General features: G+C 39.2%; 1 protein-coding gene across 1 annotated transcript in view; it reads right to left on the bottom strand.

Moving 5' to 3' along the window:
* LOC147905614 (O-fucosyltransferase 6-like) overlaps nucleotides 1–4267 on the bottom strand; it is a 49463-nt gene extending 45196 nt beyond the window's left edge. Inside the window, exons 1-3 of the mRNA XM_087380950.1 lie at nucleotides 3390–4267; nucleotides 3176–3247; nucleotides 2948–3038 (exon numbers count right to left, since the gene is read on the bottom strand). Coding sequence (XP_087237076.1) covers nucleotides 2948–3038; nucleotides 3176–3247; nucleotides 3390–3569 — 343 coding nt within the window. The 5' untranslated portion in view covers nucleotides 3570–4267. The remainder of the gene's footprint in view (nucleotides 1–2947; nucleotides 3039–3175; nucleotides 3248–3389) is intronic.
* Nucleotides 4268–18047: the final 13780 nt, after the last annotated feature.

Here is an 18047-nt window from a genome sequence, read left to right as displayed (position 1 = left end):
TAGCCTCTTTTCACACCTCTAAGAGATAGGCATTGTTGATGATGTCATTTGGGCAATCCTAGTTTTATATAAGAGAGCGGTAGGTAAAACACAATGTGTACACTTGCTTCGTCAATTTCTACAAGACCTTTCATTTGGTCCATGTGCTCACCTCATTTCATACCTCCAAGCAATAGGCATTACTAATGATGTCATTTGGGCAAATCAAGGTTTTGTTGGTGAGACCGAAAGGCAAAGTCCGCACATAAGGATGTTAAACCATCCATGTTGAGTAAGGTTTCTCCTTATATCCTACCCCCTTTTAATTTTATAGAGGCGAGTTGGCCTCTTTTGTGAACACTCTTGGAGGACAAGGCTCAATGTTGGCAAAAACCCTCACTCCCATTTCACGCTTGTGTTAAAGCAAAGCGCTTGCAACGACACTTGTCAAACTTACAGCCATTCTTTACGAGCCAAGATCTGAAGGACAAGGTCATGATCTTCACTACTAGTATTGAGCATTGACAACATGAAAGGTCAAGGTCATGATCTTTACCACTAGTATTGAGCATCGTCAACATGAATCACTCTAATAAAAGAGCTGATTGGGATAATTACATCTTCTGTGATTTTGGGATGGTATTCAAGAGACCCAAGTTTAGCATGAAACCAGAAACACAGGACCATCTCACCAAAGACATGCCTCATAGCTAGATTGGAAAGACAATGCTTCTAGGCCCACTTTCAACAAGTCAACACAAAGTTAAGTGATCGCAGGTTGCTGATCCCATCACGCGATGTGCTCCACATATATTGCAATGACCAATTATGGAGCAAGGCTCCTACACAAATGCATCATTCTAGATCATCATTCACCTCCATCCTCCATGATCTAAAAGAAGAAAGCTCTCATATATCATCATGGCAGCAAAGGCCCTTATTTGCTCCATGTACAATTTGGCTAATTCGAGGGTTTTCACTTTTGCTTTGGTCACACATTCATTTTTGAATTTAACCACACAACACATAGTCTTTGATGTCCTTACTCGTTTGAGGTCGGTAAAATTGACATTTTTAGAAGCGCGTAAGTATTTAGCATTCTTGGATGTCCAATGGTTAGATTATTATGACATTCAAACAGAATTCAGCCTAACTTTTTACTCTTACAAACAAGTAGGCGACCAATTTGTAATTGCATTCAGCTTTCTACTCAACGTTGGAAGAGGTGAGATCTCTATCTATCGAACTCATTGATCAAAATATGAGCATAAACTTCACCAAAGAAACTGGTCACCAAGCCATGTAATTGAGGCATTACACCTCCTAGTACAAGCCTTCTCTGTGTGTCCCTAAAGTGGAGCACCCTTGTCAACTGGATAACGTCGAACTTGCTCTTCAATTTGTAAAAGACCAAATCTACTCTAAAGCCTTAGCCTCTCTACTTAGAGTGATCACAAAAAGGCAACATTGCACTAAACTCTGTTAGAAGCACTACGTCATGTAGGTAATACATGTAGCAATAGTTCCTATGAGCAACAAGAGATGATTGCAACACATATGTTTCGACTATAGGATTGGGAGACTTAACAGCCTCAATGTGGCACGTGGCCATTAGCATAGTAACTAGCCTTAGCTTGCAGTCTTGGTGTCCCCATGTCCTTCGCTCAGATTTAACAAAAGCTATGATCTAGTGAACGTTTTCCGCTCTTCATCTCAAAGGTCACCTTACACATTTCAAGCTTTGACTCACAAATTTGGGCCCCACTTGTAACCGTCTTCCATCAATCTTGCCTCAAATATGCATTATTGTATCTTTGACGCCAATATGGCCCTTGTAAAGTATGAATTGTTTGCATGAAAAGGCATATAAAGGATGCATCAAATTTTATGTACGTTTCTAGTGTGCAGTTGCCATTCACACTATGAATGAAGTATTTGTGCTCAAGAGTGAATGGTTAGGTGAAATGTAAATTAGAAGTTTTATGGCATGAAAATGTTTTGCCTTGCTAACTATCTCACACACCAACACACGTCCATACATATATATAAACATATATAGACATAAATATCTACATATATGATGTGGGTGTGAATGTGCATTTCACTTAAAAAAAAGTGTGCGCATGTGCACGGATATTTAAATATGCATATATGCATACACACGTGCACACACACACAGAGCATCAGTATACTTTTTCTTCGACGCCTGCATGTGTAAAGGCCGCTCTTTGCAAGCAACAGCGCCCATTATGACCACATATGATTCTCCATTCTATCCGTATTTCATGCAGTAAATGTTTTATCATCACACAACGTCACCCTTGCTGAAGATCCAAGTTGATCCCAGGCTCTAGAATCATGAACACAAATAAGATACATGCAAAGTGGTTCCCGTCACATCCTTCCTAGTTTATAATCTCCAGAGTTCTGAGCCATTATGAAAATGCTCAAGCCTAAATTAAGGGCCCTACAATCTGCTTCAGGTCCACCCAGATAAGATACGTCTTTGTCGTTGCTGAAAGAGTACAGAGTCACGGTAATTCTAGGCAGCATGCGTACAGCTCGTAAAAACTTTTAAAAGACAATGTTGTATCACAAAAGCAAAAGCCATGATGTTTCCACCCTCCTTATAAGGAATCTGTAACATATGCCAGCGAAGGATAGCATGATCAAAAAGGCAGTGTCTGATTAAACCTTTCCTAGCATGCTCTCCAACGACACTTACATGATAATCCCCAAAGCTATTGAAACGAGAGAGAATCTTTGTTGTACACACATGTATCCCTCTCTATCATACCTTTTATGCCAGTTCTAACCTAGAGTCTGGTTGAAAGACATGCAGATTGGTTTCCTTCAAAGTGAATTTGGAGTCTGGCACACTTTTGGGATATATCACACATAGCGTTGAATGAACATCTAGCGATAGAGGTAGGTAACATGACATGATGAGCTTCGATTCTTCCCTTACTTGGAAAGGAGCTATTTGGAGAACTGCAGCCATGGTAGTATTTAGCTAGCTTAGAAGCCCAAATGGTTTCTGATAATGCTGGCACGGAAGCCTATGACAAATCCACATAAACGAGCATTAGACACAGCATGGCAGCGCTCATACTTTCAGAGCTATGAAGACAGCATACTGAGATCTTACTACTCGCAATAAATATGTGGAATGCCAACAGCAAAGGGAGTTTCTTACTTGGCCGCCTGTTCTATGCGCGCCCTCGAGCTGCCTCCGCTGGAAGCGCGCTGACGCTGAGTACTTGATATCCTATCAAAGCAAGGTAGAGTCGTTTTACGAACGAAACAACATATTAATAACTGAAAAAACTCGCCGCGCGAAACGCCGAAGGCATGCGCAGATGTGAGAAGGTCAGAAGTAGAGAAGTTGAGTGAAATTCTAGTCACATTACATGAGGAATGGGAACTGGAGTAGGGCCATGACGGAGAGGCGAATTGTCTAAGTCAAGAAGCGGTCCAGTCGTTAACGAAACGAAGGCCAGCAACACCAACACAGCTCCGCATAGCAGAGAACTCCTGGAAAGCGCGGAAGCCAACATCGTCCTCATTTGAAATCGCGCGCGTTGCCCCATAACTATTCCTATTCACGTTTCTCCCCTGCCCCTCCCATGCCGCCAAGTCCATGGCCCGTTCTCACCACTGCAGTCTTTGCTTGCTGAAACAGACGGGGAATGCCTCTCGCACGGCTCCCACTACTCGCAGTGATGAAAGCGGTGTCCTCTCTCTCTCTCTCTCTCTCTCTCTCTCTCGTAAACCGTTCCGTCTTTCGAAGACTATAATAAATTTTCTTTCTTTGTTTCTTTCCCTCTCCCGTTTCTGTACCCCGTGTGCGCGGTATCCATGCGTCCACCTTTGTTCAGGCTTTCAGGAAAGTTGGGCAAAGGCAATACTTTGTAAGCTGACACTTTTCTGACAATTCACAGCAGAAATGGCTGCGCTTGTCCGGAAATTATAGTCGACTCATCAGGCCCTTCTTTCGAGAATGCAAAAGAGAAAGGCTGTTGCCACGATTGGTGTCCTGTCCACTGGCAGGGGGTGAATCCACGGATGAAACGAGAGCGAGAGTACGGTAGGTGGGGGCTGGTAAGCAATGCAGGAGGTGCTGTTGGAGCCACCGAAAGAAGCAGAAGCAGAAGCAGAAGCAATGCGCAAACCGTTAGAAATTTCAGCCGTGTCCGGCAGGATGGACACTAAGGGTGCCGGATTGCTGCGGTAGTTCTTTCAAGCGAAGCAATTTCGAGCTACAGGAATGATGATGATGATGATGATGATGAGAAGAGAAGCGGGAGAGGCAAGGAAGGCAATGGATGGCAAGTGCATGCAGAGATTCTTTCCGCCATGGGAAGAAGGGCGATGGCGAGCTTGACAACAAAAACAGCCAAAAAAAAAACGAAAGTGGCAACGACTCAAAGGTTACGTGCACAGCCAACTATTAAGGACATTTTGTTTCTTCTTGTTTTGTAAATATTGTTCGGCTTTAATTGTCCTTTAAAGCCCCCATTTATTTCCCTTTATTGCCTTCGTTTTCATTCAATAGCAACCCCTCTCTTCCTATGGACACCCCCCCCCAAAAAAACAAAATTTGGTGCTTTGTTGTCTCGTGATTGCCTTTCTTCTTGTTTCTTTGTTGTTCTTTTGTGGTTCTCATTCATCACTTATAATACGCTAGAGTGACTCCCAAGTGGCCTCTTCCTCCTCCTGGCTTCACATTATGTTATGGGCACATACCGCCTTGCTCTGCAGCTTTTCAAATTCCCCATCATCTATGAAAGGCTAAGTCTCTAACTCACAAATTTCTATACACTCTCTAACATAGTTGACAAACTCAATGGGACAAAAAAGCACGTACAAGAGGCTTGGGCTTTTCAAATTCCCCATCATCTATGAAAGGCTAAGTCTCTAACTCACAAATTTCTATACACGCTCTAACATAGTTGACAAACTCAATGGGACAAAAAAGCACGCACAAGAGCAAGCCTCGACAAATCGTACGTACACATTCTTGATTTTTTCTGGTGCGTGAATGATTTTTGACCCCCAAGCATCCTCATGCATGCCAATGTTGCCATACGTACACTCTCCTCATGAGTTATCCAAGCATCCTCATGCATGCCAATGTTGCCATACATACACTCTCCTCGTGAGTTATCTACCATGGGCTAGTGGCACTAAGCTTCCAACATTGCAACCCTCATTTAGTGACTATTGTGGACTCTTTCCACCCCTAAGAATGAGAGCCTCTCCATCTTTGTGCCCTAAGGAGGTAATAGATTTCTTCTCCTCCATGTGTGTGTTGCTCCCTCTACCCTTACACTAGCAAGGCTTACTAGCATGGCAATGCCCCAAAGTCCCCAAAATAGTCCTCTAATGTGTGTGTCACCCCCACTACCCTTATACCAAACAACTCCCATCTAGGCACAATGGCTAGCCACATAATCAAGGACTCACCAAGCAACATTGCTTGTAATTAACACCCTTGTTGCCCCTATAATCCCACTACAAATATACTCAACTCATACATTGCGTGCGGACACCATTGTAATTACCACATTCTTTTAAGACTTCACTGATACATACAAGCATTGGGGGAATGGTTACCACCTCAAGTGAACATCTCCCACTCTATAGTTGGTTTACACTTGCTCTTGAATCACCAAACACACAACACAAGAGGAACTTTCTACCAATCCACATGTTCACTTCCTCCTTTTTATTACAAGTGTATTATATACATATATACCTTCATAAGGCTATAATATATCCAATTGTACAAATTAACATGTTCAGTCCACATGTTCTCTCCCTCCTTTTTATTAAGAGTGTCATTAATATGAGACCTCTACCTCTACCTCAACCATTTAGGGCATTCAGAACTTCTTCATTTTACTATAGCCTAAGAGTTTTCAACGAAATTGCACACGACAAAAGCAACACTATCTCTAATGACCAAAAGATGACAAATGGATGAAACAACTCCTACTGTCATGAGACGTTTATGAATGGGCTTATTTCCTTAGCTATTTTAAAACATTATAACTTCTTCATTCACTATAGCCAAGAGTTTTCTATTGAAGCGTGTCATAATAGAAGCAACATTGTAACTTCTTCATTCACTATGGCCAAAGAGTTTTCTAGTGAAGCATGTCACAACAAAAGCAACATTGTAACTTCTTCATTCACTATAGCCAATGAGTTTTCTAGTGAAGCGTGTCACAACAAAAGCAACATTGTCATCAAGAATGGCCGAAAGATAACAAATGCATGAAACAATTGAGTGACCTTGTGTCAAGGTGCCTTGTCTCAGACATGTGAGTGTGTGGCAAGTTTTAAGTGAGCATGATGGAAGAAGTAAATTTCCTTGAGTCACTTTCACACATAAATTATGTGCATTTGGCCAAAGGATACTCATGAGGGAGTGTTCCCTTTTCCATTTGTTTAGGTTACTGCCTTAACTTGTGGGGCTCACATGGGAGGGAAAGTTTGGATTGGACAAGCGAGAGAAAAAAGTACATTTGTATAGATTTGCATATAGATACAAAGCATTTAGGTCGTCTCGGATTCAAACCACTTGTGTCACCCTAAAACCCCACAATGCCTAGAGGTGGACCAACACACTTGAGTAGGTGTTGCCCCACATGAACTTGACCTCCTTTATAGAATTCTTTGAAAAGACAAACGTACTTTTTTCCCCTATTAGTATGTGACCTACAAACCCTCTTCATACTTTAGTGGTAGATATTATCCTTTTTATCATCCTCGAATCCCTTACTCAATCTTGTGTTCCTCTTTCATAGAAATATCCTTTTGCCTAAAAATTCCCTTCTACAACGCACACCTTGAATGGCCATTTCATGCTTTATCATGATCCATAGTAGCATTTTTGTTTGTCTTTTAGCTAACCTTTGAAAATCACTCACACAGGCATTTGTTGGAAGTAATGGCATTATTAGGAAAAACTGCTCACAAACTTTATACCATAAAAGGTGAAAATATTCCCAATCGTCCCAAAAAACAAAATTTTGTCAATTAATGGGATGGCTAGGGGAGATGGTGAAAATCTGAAAAGCGTAAATAAGGGGGTAAATCTTATGAACTATAATGCAAGCAATGAGTGCTTCAATATGACGGATAAAGATCTATTGGATTATGTGCTCAAAGGAACGGCATTGATTAACCAATTGTCCTTTCATCAACCTTTGTCTTAAAACAATGGGGATTGGGAGTGGATCTTATTCTCATGATACCATTTCATAAGTCATTTATCATAAGAGAATATGTGTTCCCTATATATGAGGTTTAGTGAATAATGCATATTGATAAAGTACTTATTCATAATATAATTTCAATTGTGCTTGCATAATAACAAGACTACAATTACTCTCATCTTGTTGTGCATGCCTAGAAGCATGACTAGGAGCACAATCTGTCCTTAAAATTTCTGTTGTGCAATAATGCTAACCTATGTTTGAGTCTATATAATACATGATTGGAATTTTGTAATAGTCAATATTGTTAAAATATTCCATGGTAAGTATTTACTTCTTTTAGCATTGAGCCTAGCTTATAAGTTTAATAGTGGCTTACTCAAGGGAAATAAACTTTTTTGCTATGGAATATTCATTATTGTGTCTTTCATTAGATCAAGTCCATCTTCAATATACAAAGATATAGTCCTCGGTACAAGAAGGGCCCAATTGTCCATCTAAATAATAAAGGTATGCTTAAGAATACTCCACTAGACAACAGGGGCCCAATCATCCTTTTAAATTATTAAGGTTCGCCTTGAAGCAAATAACTTTATCAACAATTTGTAGACCCTATACAAGAGGTTCTTTATTCTTTGAAGCTATCTTTAAAGTTATATTAAGAGGTTCCATAAGAAATTCTTAAAAATATTAATCAAATTTTTTTGCTTTTAATGTTTTTTTATCTAATGTAGATCTTTTTGATAAGAGAAACATTATGTGTAGATTTGCCAAACAACACTCAATGGACAAACTTGTGCAAGCAGAGCTTATGAGCATGTTGTTTGTCGCAATATGGTAGATAAGTATAGGTTTAACCATTTGAATGATGATCATGCAAAAGCTAAATATGTTATTTATTATGAGGCCAATATGCATTATGTAAGTCTTCACCATCAAATCGAACCACATACTGCCATTTGCCTAGAAGCATGCATAGAAACAATCTGACCTAAAAATTTATGTTGTACATCACTCACTAGTGAGCTATATTTGAATCTATTAGCAAATAGCAAACATGTTGGACATATTTTTATCAACGATTGGAATTTGGTGATAATTAATACTCTTTCAATATTCCATGGTAAGTAAGTATTTCTTTTAGAAAGTAGTTTGATTTGTTACTTTAAATAGCAACTAGACATTACTTTATAAGGAAACTATTTAATCACATGATAGGACTTTTTTTGGTTGGCCCCATGCAAACCTTCATCCATTGAATATAAATTGGGGTTTTCAGCCATATAATACTTTGCCACCAATGTAGCTTGCATGTCACCTTGGAGATTTCATCGATGTTGGCAACCAACAAGATGGAGCACAATTTCTTACCACCTTAACTGGCCATCCACCACTTTAGTCTTGCTTCACACGTGTTCTTGCATCACCAGCTCACAGTACAATAGGAAGTTTCTATTAGTCCACATTCACTTTGTTCTTTTGAGCCCAAGTTCCATTAACATGAGAGCTCTAAGAATGGAATTATTCCCTCATCTATTTGGAGCATTTACAATTTCTCTATTCATTATAGCCCAAGAGTGATATATCACTACAAAAGTAACACTTTTGCTAATGGCTGAGAGATGACAAATGGATGAAACAACTCTAAATTGAGTGACTTTGCCCAATTTCCCTCCCTTAGACAAGTGAATGCAAGGCAAGTTTGAAGTATTAGGCCATTTGGTTAAGTGATTACAAGGAGAGGTAGTTAATTTCTTTTGTCACTTTCACATGCACAATCGTGTGCATTTAGCCAAAGGGTATGCATGATTATGGAATATAGCCATTTCTATTCATCGAGATTGGCTTGCCTTGATTTGTGGGTGTGGAAGGGAGTATAAGGAAAATCTATGAGTGGACACTAGGGAGAAAGAGATAGTATTATATGTAATTTGCATATGGATACAAAGCATATAGGCCACTTAATTTGCATGTGGGTGAACCCTTTGTGCCACCGTAGAACTTCCCAACCCCTTTTTTTTTCTTTTTTGTAGAATGAGAGTTAAATCAGCACAAAAAGAAAAAAGAATACAATACCAACTTTAGAGAAGCTATTGACAGTGGTTACAGCACTCAACTCAGCGCCTTAGCAACAACCATGAGTAGGTTCACATTTCACCTCCTAAAGAAGAAGAGGACTTCTAAAATCTCAATACAAATCGAACGGTGGAAATCTGACTTCACTGGGTGCTTTTGAAATACCACACTATTTCTAGCACTCCATATGCATTCTATCATAAATAGCATGACATAAGTTCCATACTAGACATCATTCATCCCCACTTTATCACCAAAGAGAGCAACTTTCCACCTCATAGGAATCTATATATGCCCGTGCTAACCATTTCCACAATATTCGCCATATGTTGGTAGGTACAATGCAACCCCAAATGAGATGACAATGAGACTCCAATTGGGACGTACAAAATGGACACAAGGGTGAAATGTCCTGCCATTTAACTAAACGATAATTGGTAGGCAACTTGCGTGTGAGTAGTTGCCATGATAAGAAATTCAAGCAAGGAGATGGGGTTAAACTCCACACCATCTGAAGCTTAAATCGCCCAAGAAGTGACAGTGTTTTCTCTTGCCATTTATGAAACTTACCAATGATTTTTTCTATGCACCATTAGATCCGTTACTTTGTAGTGATCCCTAGTCTGAGTGGACAACCAAGGTAGCGCATAACCTTCCCTAGCACAATCACTTGAAATCCAAACACCGTAGTTTTTCCTGAATTGACATTTGAATATGAGACCTTGGCAAAGCCATCATACAGCTTTAGGACATTGTCAAGATTGGCTAGAGAAGCTTGCAAAATATTTGACTTATCATCTGCAAAGAATTGAGAGGTGAACACTAAGTCATTGGGCACATGCTGACCATAAATAGTACCCAAGTTGATGTGATTATCAATTTGTTTGAGAAGCAGCTCTGTTATAATTGCGAATAGAAGGGGGGCCAATGGACAATCTTGTCTCACTAATCACTTAAGGGGGAAATTGTCATACCGATATTTGTTGATAGAGATCGTTGTTGTTGCATTGATGAACAATGTTTGCATCATAGAGCAAAATTCTGGTATGAATCCGAGCTTGACCATGACCTTCAAGACAAAGCCCCATCAAAACCGATCATAGGCTTTCTCCAAGTCGAGGTTGAGTATCATGGAGACAACGTGGTCAATCCCCAACATCATATTAAAGATAGGGTAGTGTATACTTCAGCCATATAAGAAACCATATTGGGAGGATGGAGAAGTGTGGCGAGGAGGAACTTCAAGCATAAAGCTTAGGCCTTTGCTACAACTTGATATGATGCATTCAGCATCATCAAAGGTTGCCAATCACCTGGGCGCAACTGATTGATCGATTTGCGGATCAAATTCACAACCCCTCAATTCATGGTTGGGGAAAAATACACTCTCCTAAAAGATGCATTGAGCACAGTAGTAAGTCCTTGCCACACAGCGCGGCTAGTATTGCTAGAAAAAATCCACCAGGATTCAATATGGACCTAATGTCTTCTCCTCGGCCATCGAGTTGACCATGTAATGCACTTCATATTATGAGAATGACCTCTGAATTATCATTGCTTCATGGTGATAAACTACCGTCTGAGTACATTCAAGAAAGGAGTCAACCCATTGATTGTAGTCTAAAGGGGTGTGCGGAGCAGCACCAACTATGCTAGAAAGATATTGCCAAACAACTTGAAAAATATCCTAAGGCCCTGAGACCTGGCGACCCTGATTATCAATCATTTTAGTAATATGCTCCAACATTTTCTCATTGACAAACTTAAAAAAGAATTTGGAAGGTCTGTTCCCAAGATCAAGCCATCACAAGTGGGATTGAATACGGGCTGCAACCAACTCGTAATGTTCTGTTGCTCGCATTTCCCTTTCAATGGCGTTGAGCAAAGGCATCAAGAAAGGGTCCTATGGAGAAATGAGGTGAGTACAAAGTGGAGATACAATCCCAACGTATTTTAGATTTCTCCTTGACATACTTTTTGTAAACCTGCATATACTATCACGGCAAGCCTCCCTCCCATCTACCGATCAGGCATGTGAATCGTCAATGAGTTTTTAAGCAAGTTGTGGATATAACAATGTTAAATCTGTCCTACCAAAAACATTGACATTCATCTTGAAAGGAATAGGTAAAACATTTACTCAAGTTTCTTTCTAAATATGACTTATGTTTACACATTCTACCACTTGAGAATGTATTAAGCTATTGCTCTTTCTAGAGTGTAACTATTAACATAAAGAAGAACGTTCCTTTCTTTGAACTACTTTTGTTGAGCATTATGGTCATCAAGATTGTGTAAACATTCTAGATAGTGTGAATATAAATAAGACTTTTTCTTTATTTGGTTGAGTATTATGGTGATTAAGATAGGTATGGGAGATTTCCCATGACAAACAATGTATTTTAGTAAGTTTTGTTCTCTGATAGTGTATGTGCCCCATTTATGTTAAGGCGCCAAGAAGCTATTCTTTCAAGATAGTGTGCATCAACTTATGTTTAGGTTCACTTATATTCAAGCACTTTGCTCTCATGTAAGATATTCATTAGGTGAGTGTGGATGAGCATTGACTTATGTTTTGAGTTCACTTATATTCAAGCACTTTGCTCTTTGAGTTGCATAATTATTCTTGAGGATACTATGGATGAGCATAATCTTGTGTATATGGGTCAATTATTTTTTGTACATCATGGCCTTTAAGCATAGTAGGCATCCTATTCTTTCATTTAGTGTGGTTACGTAAGCCTAGGCTTGTGCAAATGCCTTCACTTCCTTATGTTTAGGCATTATGTCATCCTACCACATTGTAGGAAAATCTAAGAATGAACTAACCTTTTATACTCTCCTCGTCATTGCTTATGATATAACATTTCTCTCTCTCGGTTAAATGTAGATGAACTTATGTCACAGTGTTAAGTTATGCAACATTTATCCTTGTAGGACAATAACCAATGACATAGGTTAATAAGCATGTACATATCCATTGGTAGGGCTTGAGAATGGAAGATATAAGTTTTAATTGATGGTTTATACATCTATACTAATGTTACCATCAAAATTTGTTTTATCAATAGTGCATCATTTCATGTAATGTCCATTTGAAGAGTTTTTGAAGTATATGTCATATTTAATCAATAAATGAATACAAAAAGATGCAAGAATATCAAGTAGTACAACCACACGAGTTTCTCATTATGTGCTCCATAATAGAAAAATGATATAAAAGATTGGATTTAGAACAATGTTATTGATATCATTAAGGAGAAAAGTTCATTATGGGGGGATCACCAACACAGTAGCTCAGAGACACCTAAGCCAAAATTTAAACATGGTATAGGAAGGGTTGGTCATGCGTTACTAGTTTCTTATAACATAATGTTGCCATCTTGAAACTATAGTTTCAATAGAGCTCCACAATTCCACTATGTATCTATTTTGCAATTGGATTTTATTTTATACTTGCTTTGCAATAATAATTAATATGTCATGCACTAACAAAGTAATCTATGTGACTCATTAGGATGTCAGATGAGCACTTCACAATTTTATAAAAAATACATTTCTTGGCATGAATTGAAATGGGGAAGAAACATTTACTTGGATGTCACATAGTTTTATTTTGTACATAATCGCTGATTTGGAATTTAATATAATTTTAGCATTTTTTGAAAGGAGATAGAAAAAGAAGTAGGAAATTTTGATAAACGAGGCACAACATCAAGTCCATTAGACTCGATCGTCCTTGTAACCATCAAGGGTAGTGCTTGTATTATTCATGATGGACTAAGATTAATGTTTTGTTGAAAGTTGAAGCCTAACAAATACATGAATAAGAAATTGCTCTCTTTTTGATAAAGTGAAATTGATCCTTAATGCAACCTTTAAGATATAATGAGATGCGCTATGATCACATGAATGTTCGTGTTATCATTTGTCGATTTTGCATTCACCATGGTCATTTCTTTCAATTCTATAATGCTCACTCACCATCAAGGACATGCATAAAAAAAGAGAGGGTTGGCTAGATAAAATCATCAATTTAGAGGATCTAAGTTTGAAGGTTTGTAAAAAGGGAACTCTACATATCCAATTCACAAATAGGAAGTATTGCTTTATAAAAAAACCCAATTTAATAAAATTTAATAATTAATAAAGTGAGGAAAAATACAAAAGTATAAAATAAGAAAGTTGTAAAACCCAAAAAAAATCCACATGTGACGTATGGGAAGAGGAAGCACACATCCTTTCTAGTTCTTTATAATATGGGATAGTGTGCCCCTCATCAACTTTGTTTCCAATTCAATATTCTTTGCTATTGGTGTCAAGTTAACTGGACAACCTGAGTTAGGCCCGAGTAACTAGATATGGGTGATCTAGAAGCTACCATCTAGAAGCTATAGGAACTTCCTCTCTTACTTGCTCTCTTGTTATCTAAGGAGGGAACAAGGAACTATCGGGAGTTGTATGTTGCCAATGCTACTAAGGCTAATGAGGCTTCGTTTATGGTGCCCATGGATGCTAGTTACAACCACTAGGTGGTGGCTTGATAGATGGGGTGATCACCTTATTGGTGCTAGAGGGCAGTCCTTGTCAAACTATAGCTTTGTCAAAGTCCTTGGGTTCTTAGCAAAACCAGGAGTCACAGAGGTTTCCATTTTGCAAGCCACTTGTTCTATTCAACCTGTATTTAGCTCCCCCTTAGTTTGCGACTGTGTGAGCTAGGCATCCTACTCCTTGATCATTGTTGTTAGGTCTATGTTTGTCAATCTTGTTATTGACTCGGACTTGAGGTGGCATATCTTTTTATTTTGCACCTTGCACTTGTTGTAGTAGTGGATGGCCTCGGCTTTTGGAGTGTTCACCTTTGAGCCTTGCATGTAACATGTTGGCTCAAAACTTTTATTGTTGAGCCTTGTATGCATCAAGCAAGTTCTATAAGTTATGAAGTCATATCGCCAACTTGTTTACCCAATGCTTAAGCTTTGCCTGATGTTACTTGGCTCCAATCTCATTGAAGTGGGTAGCCTATGGGGGCACCCGATATTGAGAGATGTGGGCAATGCTTTTGCTACTTGCTTGGCTTCACTAGTGAGGTCTTCCCATATTTCCTACATTTGATCCCATGACAAGCCCTTTTCTACAAAATAAAATAAATTAGGGACATCGTTAGGGGAGACTTGTAATGGTTGGGGGAGCTACCTTTGCTTGCTACTCCATTTGCTAAGGTAGTCTTACATGATGAAGGTGGTAATGATCCACCAGCTTGCTTGTGTGGCATGTAGGGATCTTCACATAAGTGATGGTGTTGCTTGATGAGGTTTCCAAGTGTCCTACTTATGGGATTGGCATTGGAATCGATGACTATGCAACTTGCTCCACTTGCTTCTCTTTTGGTTAGCTTGCTCCTTGGTCTTATGCTTGTAGTCTCATGTTTGGATTGACTACTTGGTCTAATGCTTGTAGTCTTGTGTTGGATTGACTACTAACACTAGTACCAACATCCTCTTAGGAATGCTGACATTAGTACTACTAAGACTAGTATTGGCATCCTCTTATGACTCTGCAACTTTTGAATTGAGGAATGGGTCTAGTAAGATGGAACGAGGGCAAGTGGTTGACACACTTGTTGTTCCACAAGTTTTAGTTGGATGCAAAGATGGGTGCTAAGCTTATAGTGGGTTTGGCCCATTACACACCCATGGAGCTATATCAAAATGGTTGATAAGGAGGACATTACCCAATTGTTATTGCACCCAAAATTGGCTAGAATCATTTTAGGCACAAATGTCCTTGGCATGTTCTCAGTGCTCTTGTTCAATCCAATATAATTTGAGTGGCTCTTTCAAGTCGAGTCTTTAATTGCACCACCTGGGACTAAGTTGACTATCAAAGAGCAATAGCTACCACTCGACACTTATGGCTATGTGATCTTTTCACCTTCTCAAATTTCCAAGCTTTGTTTTGAGGAGAGGGTCCTTAACTCGATCATCCACTCAATGTGTGGCCTTGATCAAATGACATTGAGAATCAAAATGATCACTGCTAGGATGATTTTCATGCACATTCAACGATTTTCCATCTTGAGACTACTCATTGACCAGCCTCTAGGGTCGATAGCCACTGCAAACTTGACAGGGTCAAGTGGTTTTTACTTGTCATCATTTCCATCCCCTAGTCATGGAGTGCCTTGGCACTCTTGAGACATGGCCTTATGAGCAACATGTGATACATATTGTCCTCCATGGCAATCTCGACCACCAGCAGATTGGTTATGTATTGCATCCGTTCTATTGTGTTTTTTTTTGTGTGAGAGCATGCCTTCAGGATCCATTGGCTTGCTCTCACACATGCCCTAGGAATCGACTATTGGCTAATGTGCTATTTGTACTCAGAAAGGGGATGGCTTGAGGTTCTTCATTATTAGCTTCTTCATGAGGTATGTGGACATGTTATTCTCCAAACTCACCATCTATAGTCACCCCTTGTAAACTGGGTTGAAGTTCTTCATCGTTAGCTTCTTCATGAGATATGTGGATATGTTATTCTACAAACCCACCATCTATAGCCACCCCTTGTATATTGTGCTTTTTGATCTTCACTATGATGATAAGCTTTGCCTCGTCCATCATCGGTGTCTCAATAATTGGAATGGTGGCTAAACTGTCAACTGTACTTATAGTTGGTGTGGCTGTTCTTGTAGACTAATATATGAAGAAATCTATGCAAAAAGGGGCCAATTGGAATAGGTTCTCAATGCCAATATTAAGCACCAATGCTCAAAACCTTTCTTATGCATGGGTGGCTTTGTCTTTGCTTGGTTCAACTTGATTGATTCATCATCTGGGCTTAGTCCTTCTAGTCATTTTTACTCACTTGAGGTGGAAGTTTTTCTTTGCCTTGCCTTAGCCTTGAGTTGGGATTGTTGAGCCACACTTGGTTTTGTAATGTCATTTGAGCTTAGCGTGTCTGACTTATATGGCATTCTTTATGGGCCTGAGTTAGGGACTCGTATCTATCTAGCTTGCTCGAATCTAGAATCGTGTCTTGCATTATTGGGTTGCTCTTGGCATGGTCATCGTGGCCTACAATGATTATAGCCCTCTTAATGATGGCATCAAGCTGGAGATCTCGTCTTAGTTGCTTGCTTGGTACTAGTATAGGCATTCTAAGCTGGGCTTTGTTCTTGGTGCGGTCATCTTGGTTTGGCTCATCATTTGACAACTATTGCAAACTAGTACAAGTACTTCACGATGGGGTCGAGTTTGGTCAATGGCTTGCTAGGTAACAAAATTAGGCTATATCCTCGATTGGGTGTTTTTGCAGTTCCTAGCACTACTTTTAGGTATCTCATGAAACATCTCAACGGCTAGAGCTATGCCCTTCAAGTTCCTAGCAATTTGTACCACTATCTTGACTTTCCTTTCCAATTGACATCCTTTACTTGGGGTTGTACCCTCTATTGCTTGCAAATTGTCCCTTGCAAGCAAGTAACTACATTGACTTGTGTTCAGGTATCATCTACAATCTCAATCAACACGACATGACACTCTGCATCAAAATAAAGCTTGTGCCTTTCACAATTGTTTTGCAAAAAAACTTGACATACTCATGCCATAGCTTACACTTGCTCTTCATGTGCCCTTCCTCCTTGCAAAGGAAGAACTTCAATTTATCCTTTCCACGGTCTTGGAAAAGTCTCATTGGGGTTCTTGATCTCAATTAGCATGGTCTTGGGGCTAGGTTTTGAACTTTGCCTTGGCCTTGCTCTTGTAACATATGATTGGCATGGTTCTTTTATTTCAATACCAACACTTAGAACTATAGTGCAAAATTTTGACATAAATTTTGTAATACTTGGTGCGACTCCAATTTTGTGTCCACCTCAACAACATTTAGTACACCACTTTTCATTGGTTCCAAGTTTGCTTACCACCACAGATGCCTAGCACCTATAGATCCTTCTTTCGCAAGCATAACATTCTACGTTTGTCTACGATGATTTCTTCGTTGAGTAGCTCATCATAAGTCTTTGTTGGGTTTAGAATTTCCATGAATGTGTGCTTAATAGCTAGCTACATATTGTTTTTTTCATTGGAAAGACTATTGAGCTAATTCACCAAGTTTCTTATTTACAATATGAAGTCTTGGATGGACTCATTTTTCCTTTACTTTATGCTCTACAGCTTGGTCCTGACATCCTACTCATTTATCTCTTGCCATAAATGCATGAGGAAAGCCTCCTTCATTTGTTTCCCAATCTCACAGATACTTGATTGGAAATCGATTAAAGTGCCTTTAAGTTGTCTTACTCAAAGTGCAAGGAAAATAGTTGATGAAGTTATCCTCAGTTGTGCACTTTTAATGGTGCATATTTTTAACATTTGTCAATGTTATGGGGACATACTCGCTCAGCTCAACTTTATTCCTATTTGTCTTGTATATGTTTTGGCCCATGAGGCTAATTAACCTATGTTTATCCATGGGTTAATTTATTTTATGCATAGGTTAATCTTTTAATCTTTTCAAGAAGGGAGTCTAACCCATAATCTTGGATTATACAGACGCTCTACCACTAAGCTATAGAGTATAATAATAGCTCTAAAGATAACTATAATATTATAAATGGTTCCTCCTCCCCGTCCCCCTTTGGCACTTCCCTTTTTCTTTAATGCCACCTTCATAAGTGGTCCCTGCCCCCCTCTCCCATCTCAGGTAGCTCCCTCTTTAATGCCATCGACCCTCCATTATTCTTTAATTGAAACTCCACCCCTC

This window comes from Dipteris shenzhenensis, chromosome 1 (genome assembly GCF_047967505.1).
Source record: "Dipteris shenzhenensis isolate YYH24624 ecotype China chromosome 1, Dip_SZ_1.0, whole genome shotgun sequence".
Classification (NCBI taxonomy): domain Eukaryota; kingdom Viridiplantae; phylum Streptophyta; class Polypodiopsida; order Gleicheniales; family Dipteridaceae; genus Dipteris; species Dipteris shenzhenensis.
Note: the sequence above shows the minus strand (reverse complement) of the source record. Positions and strands in the feature narration are given on the sequence as shown.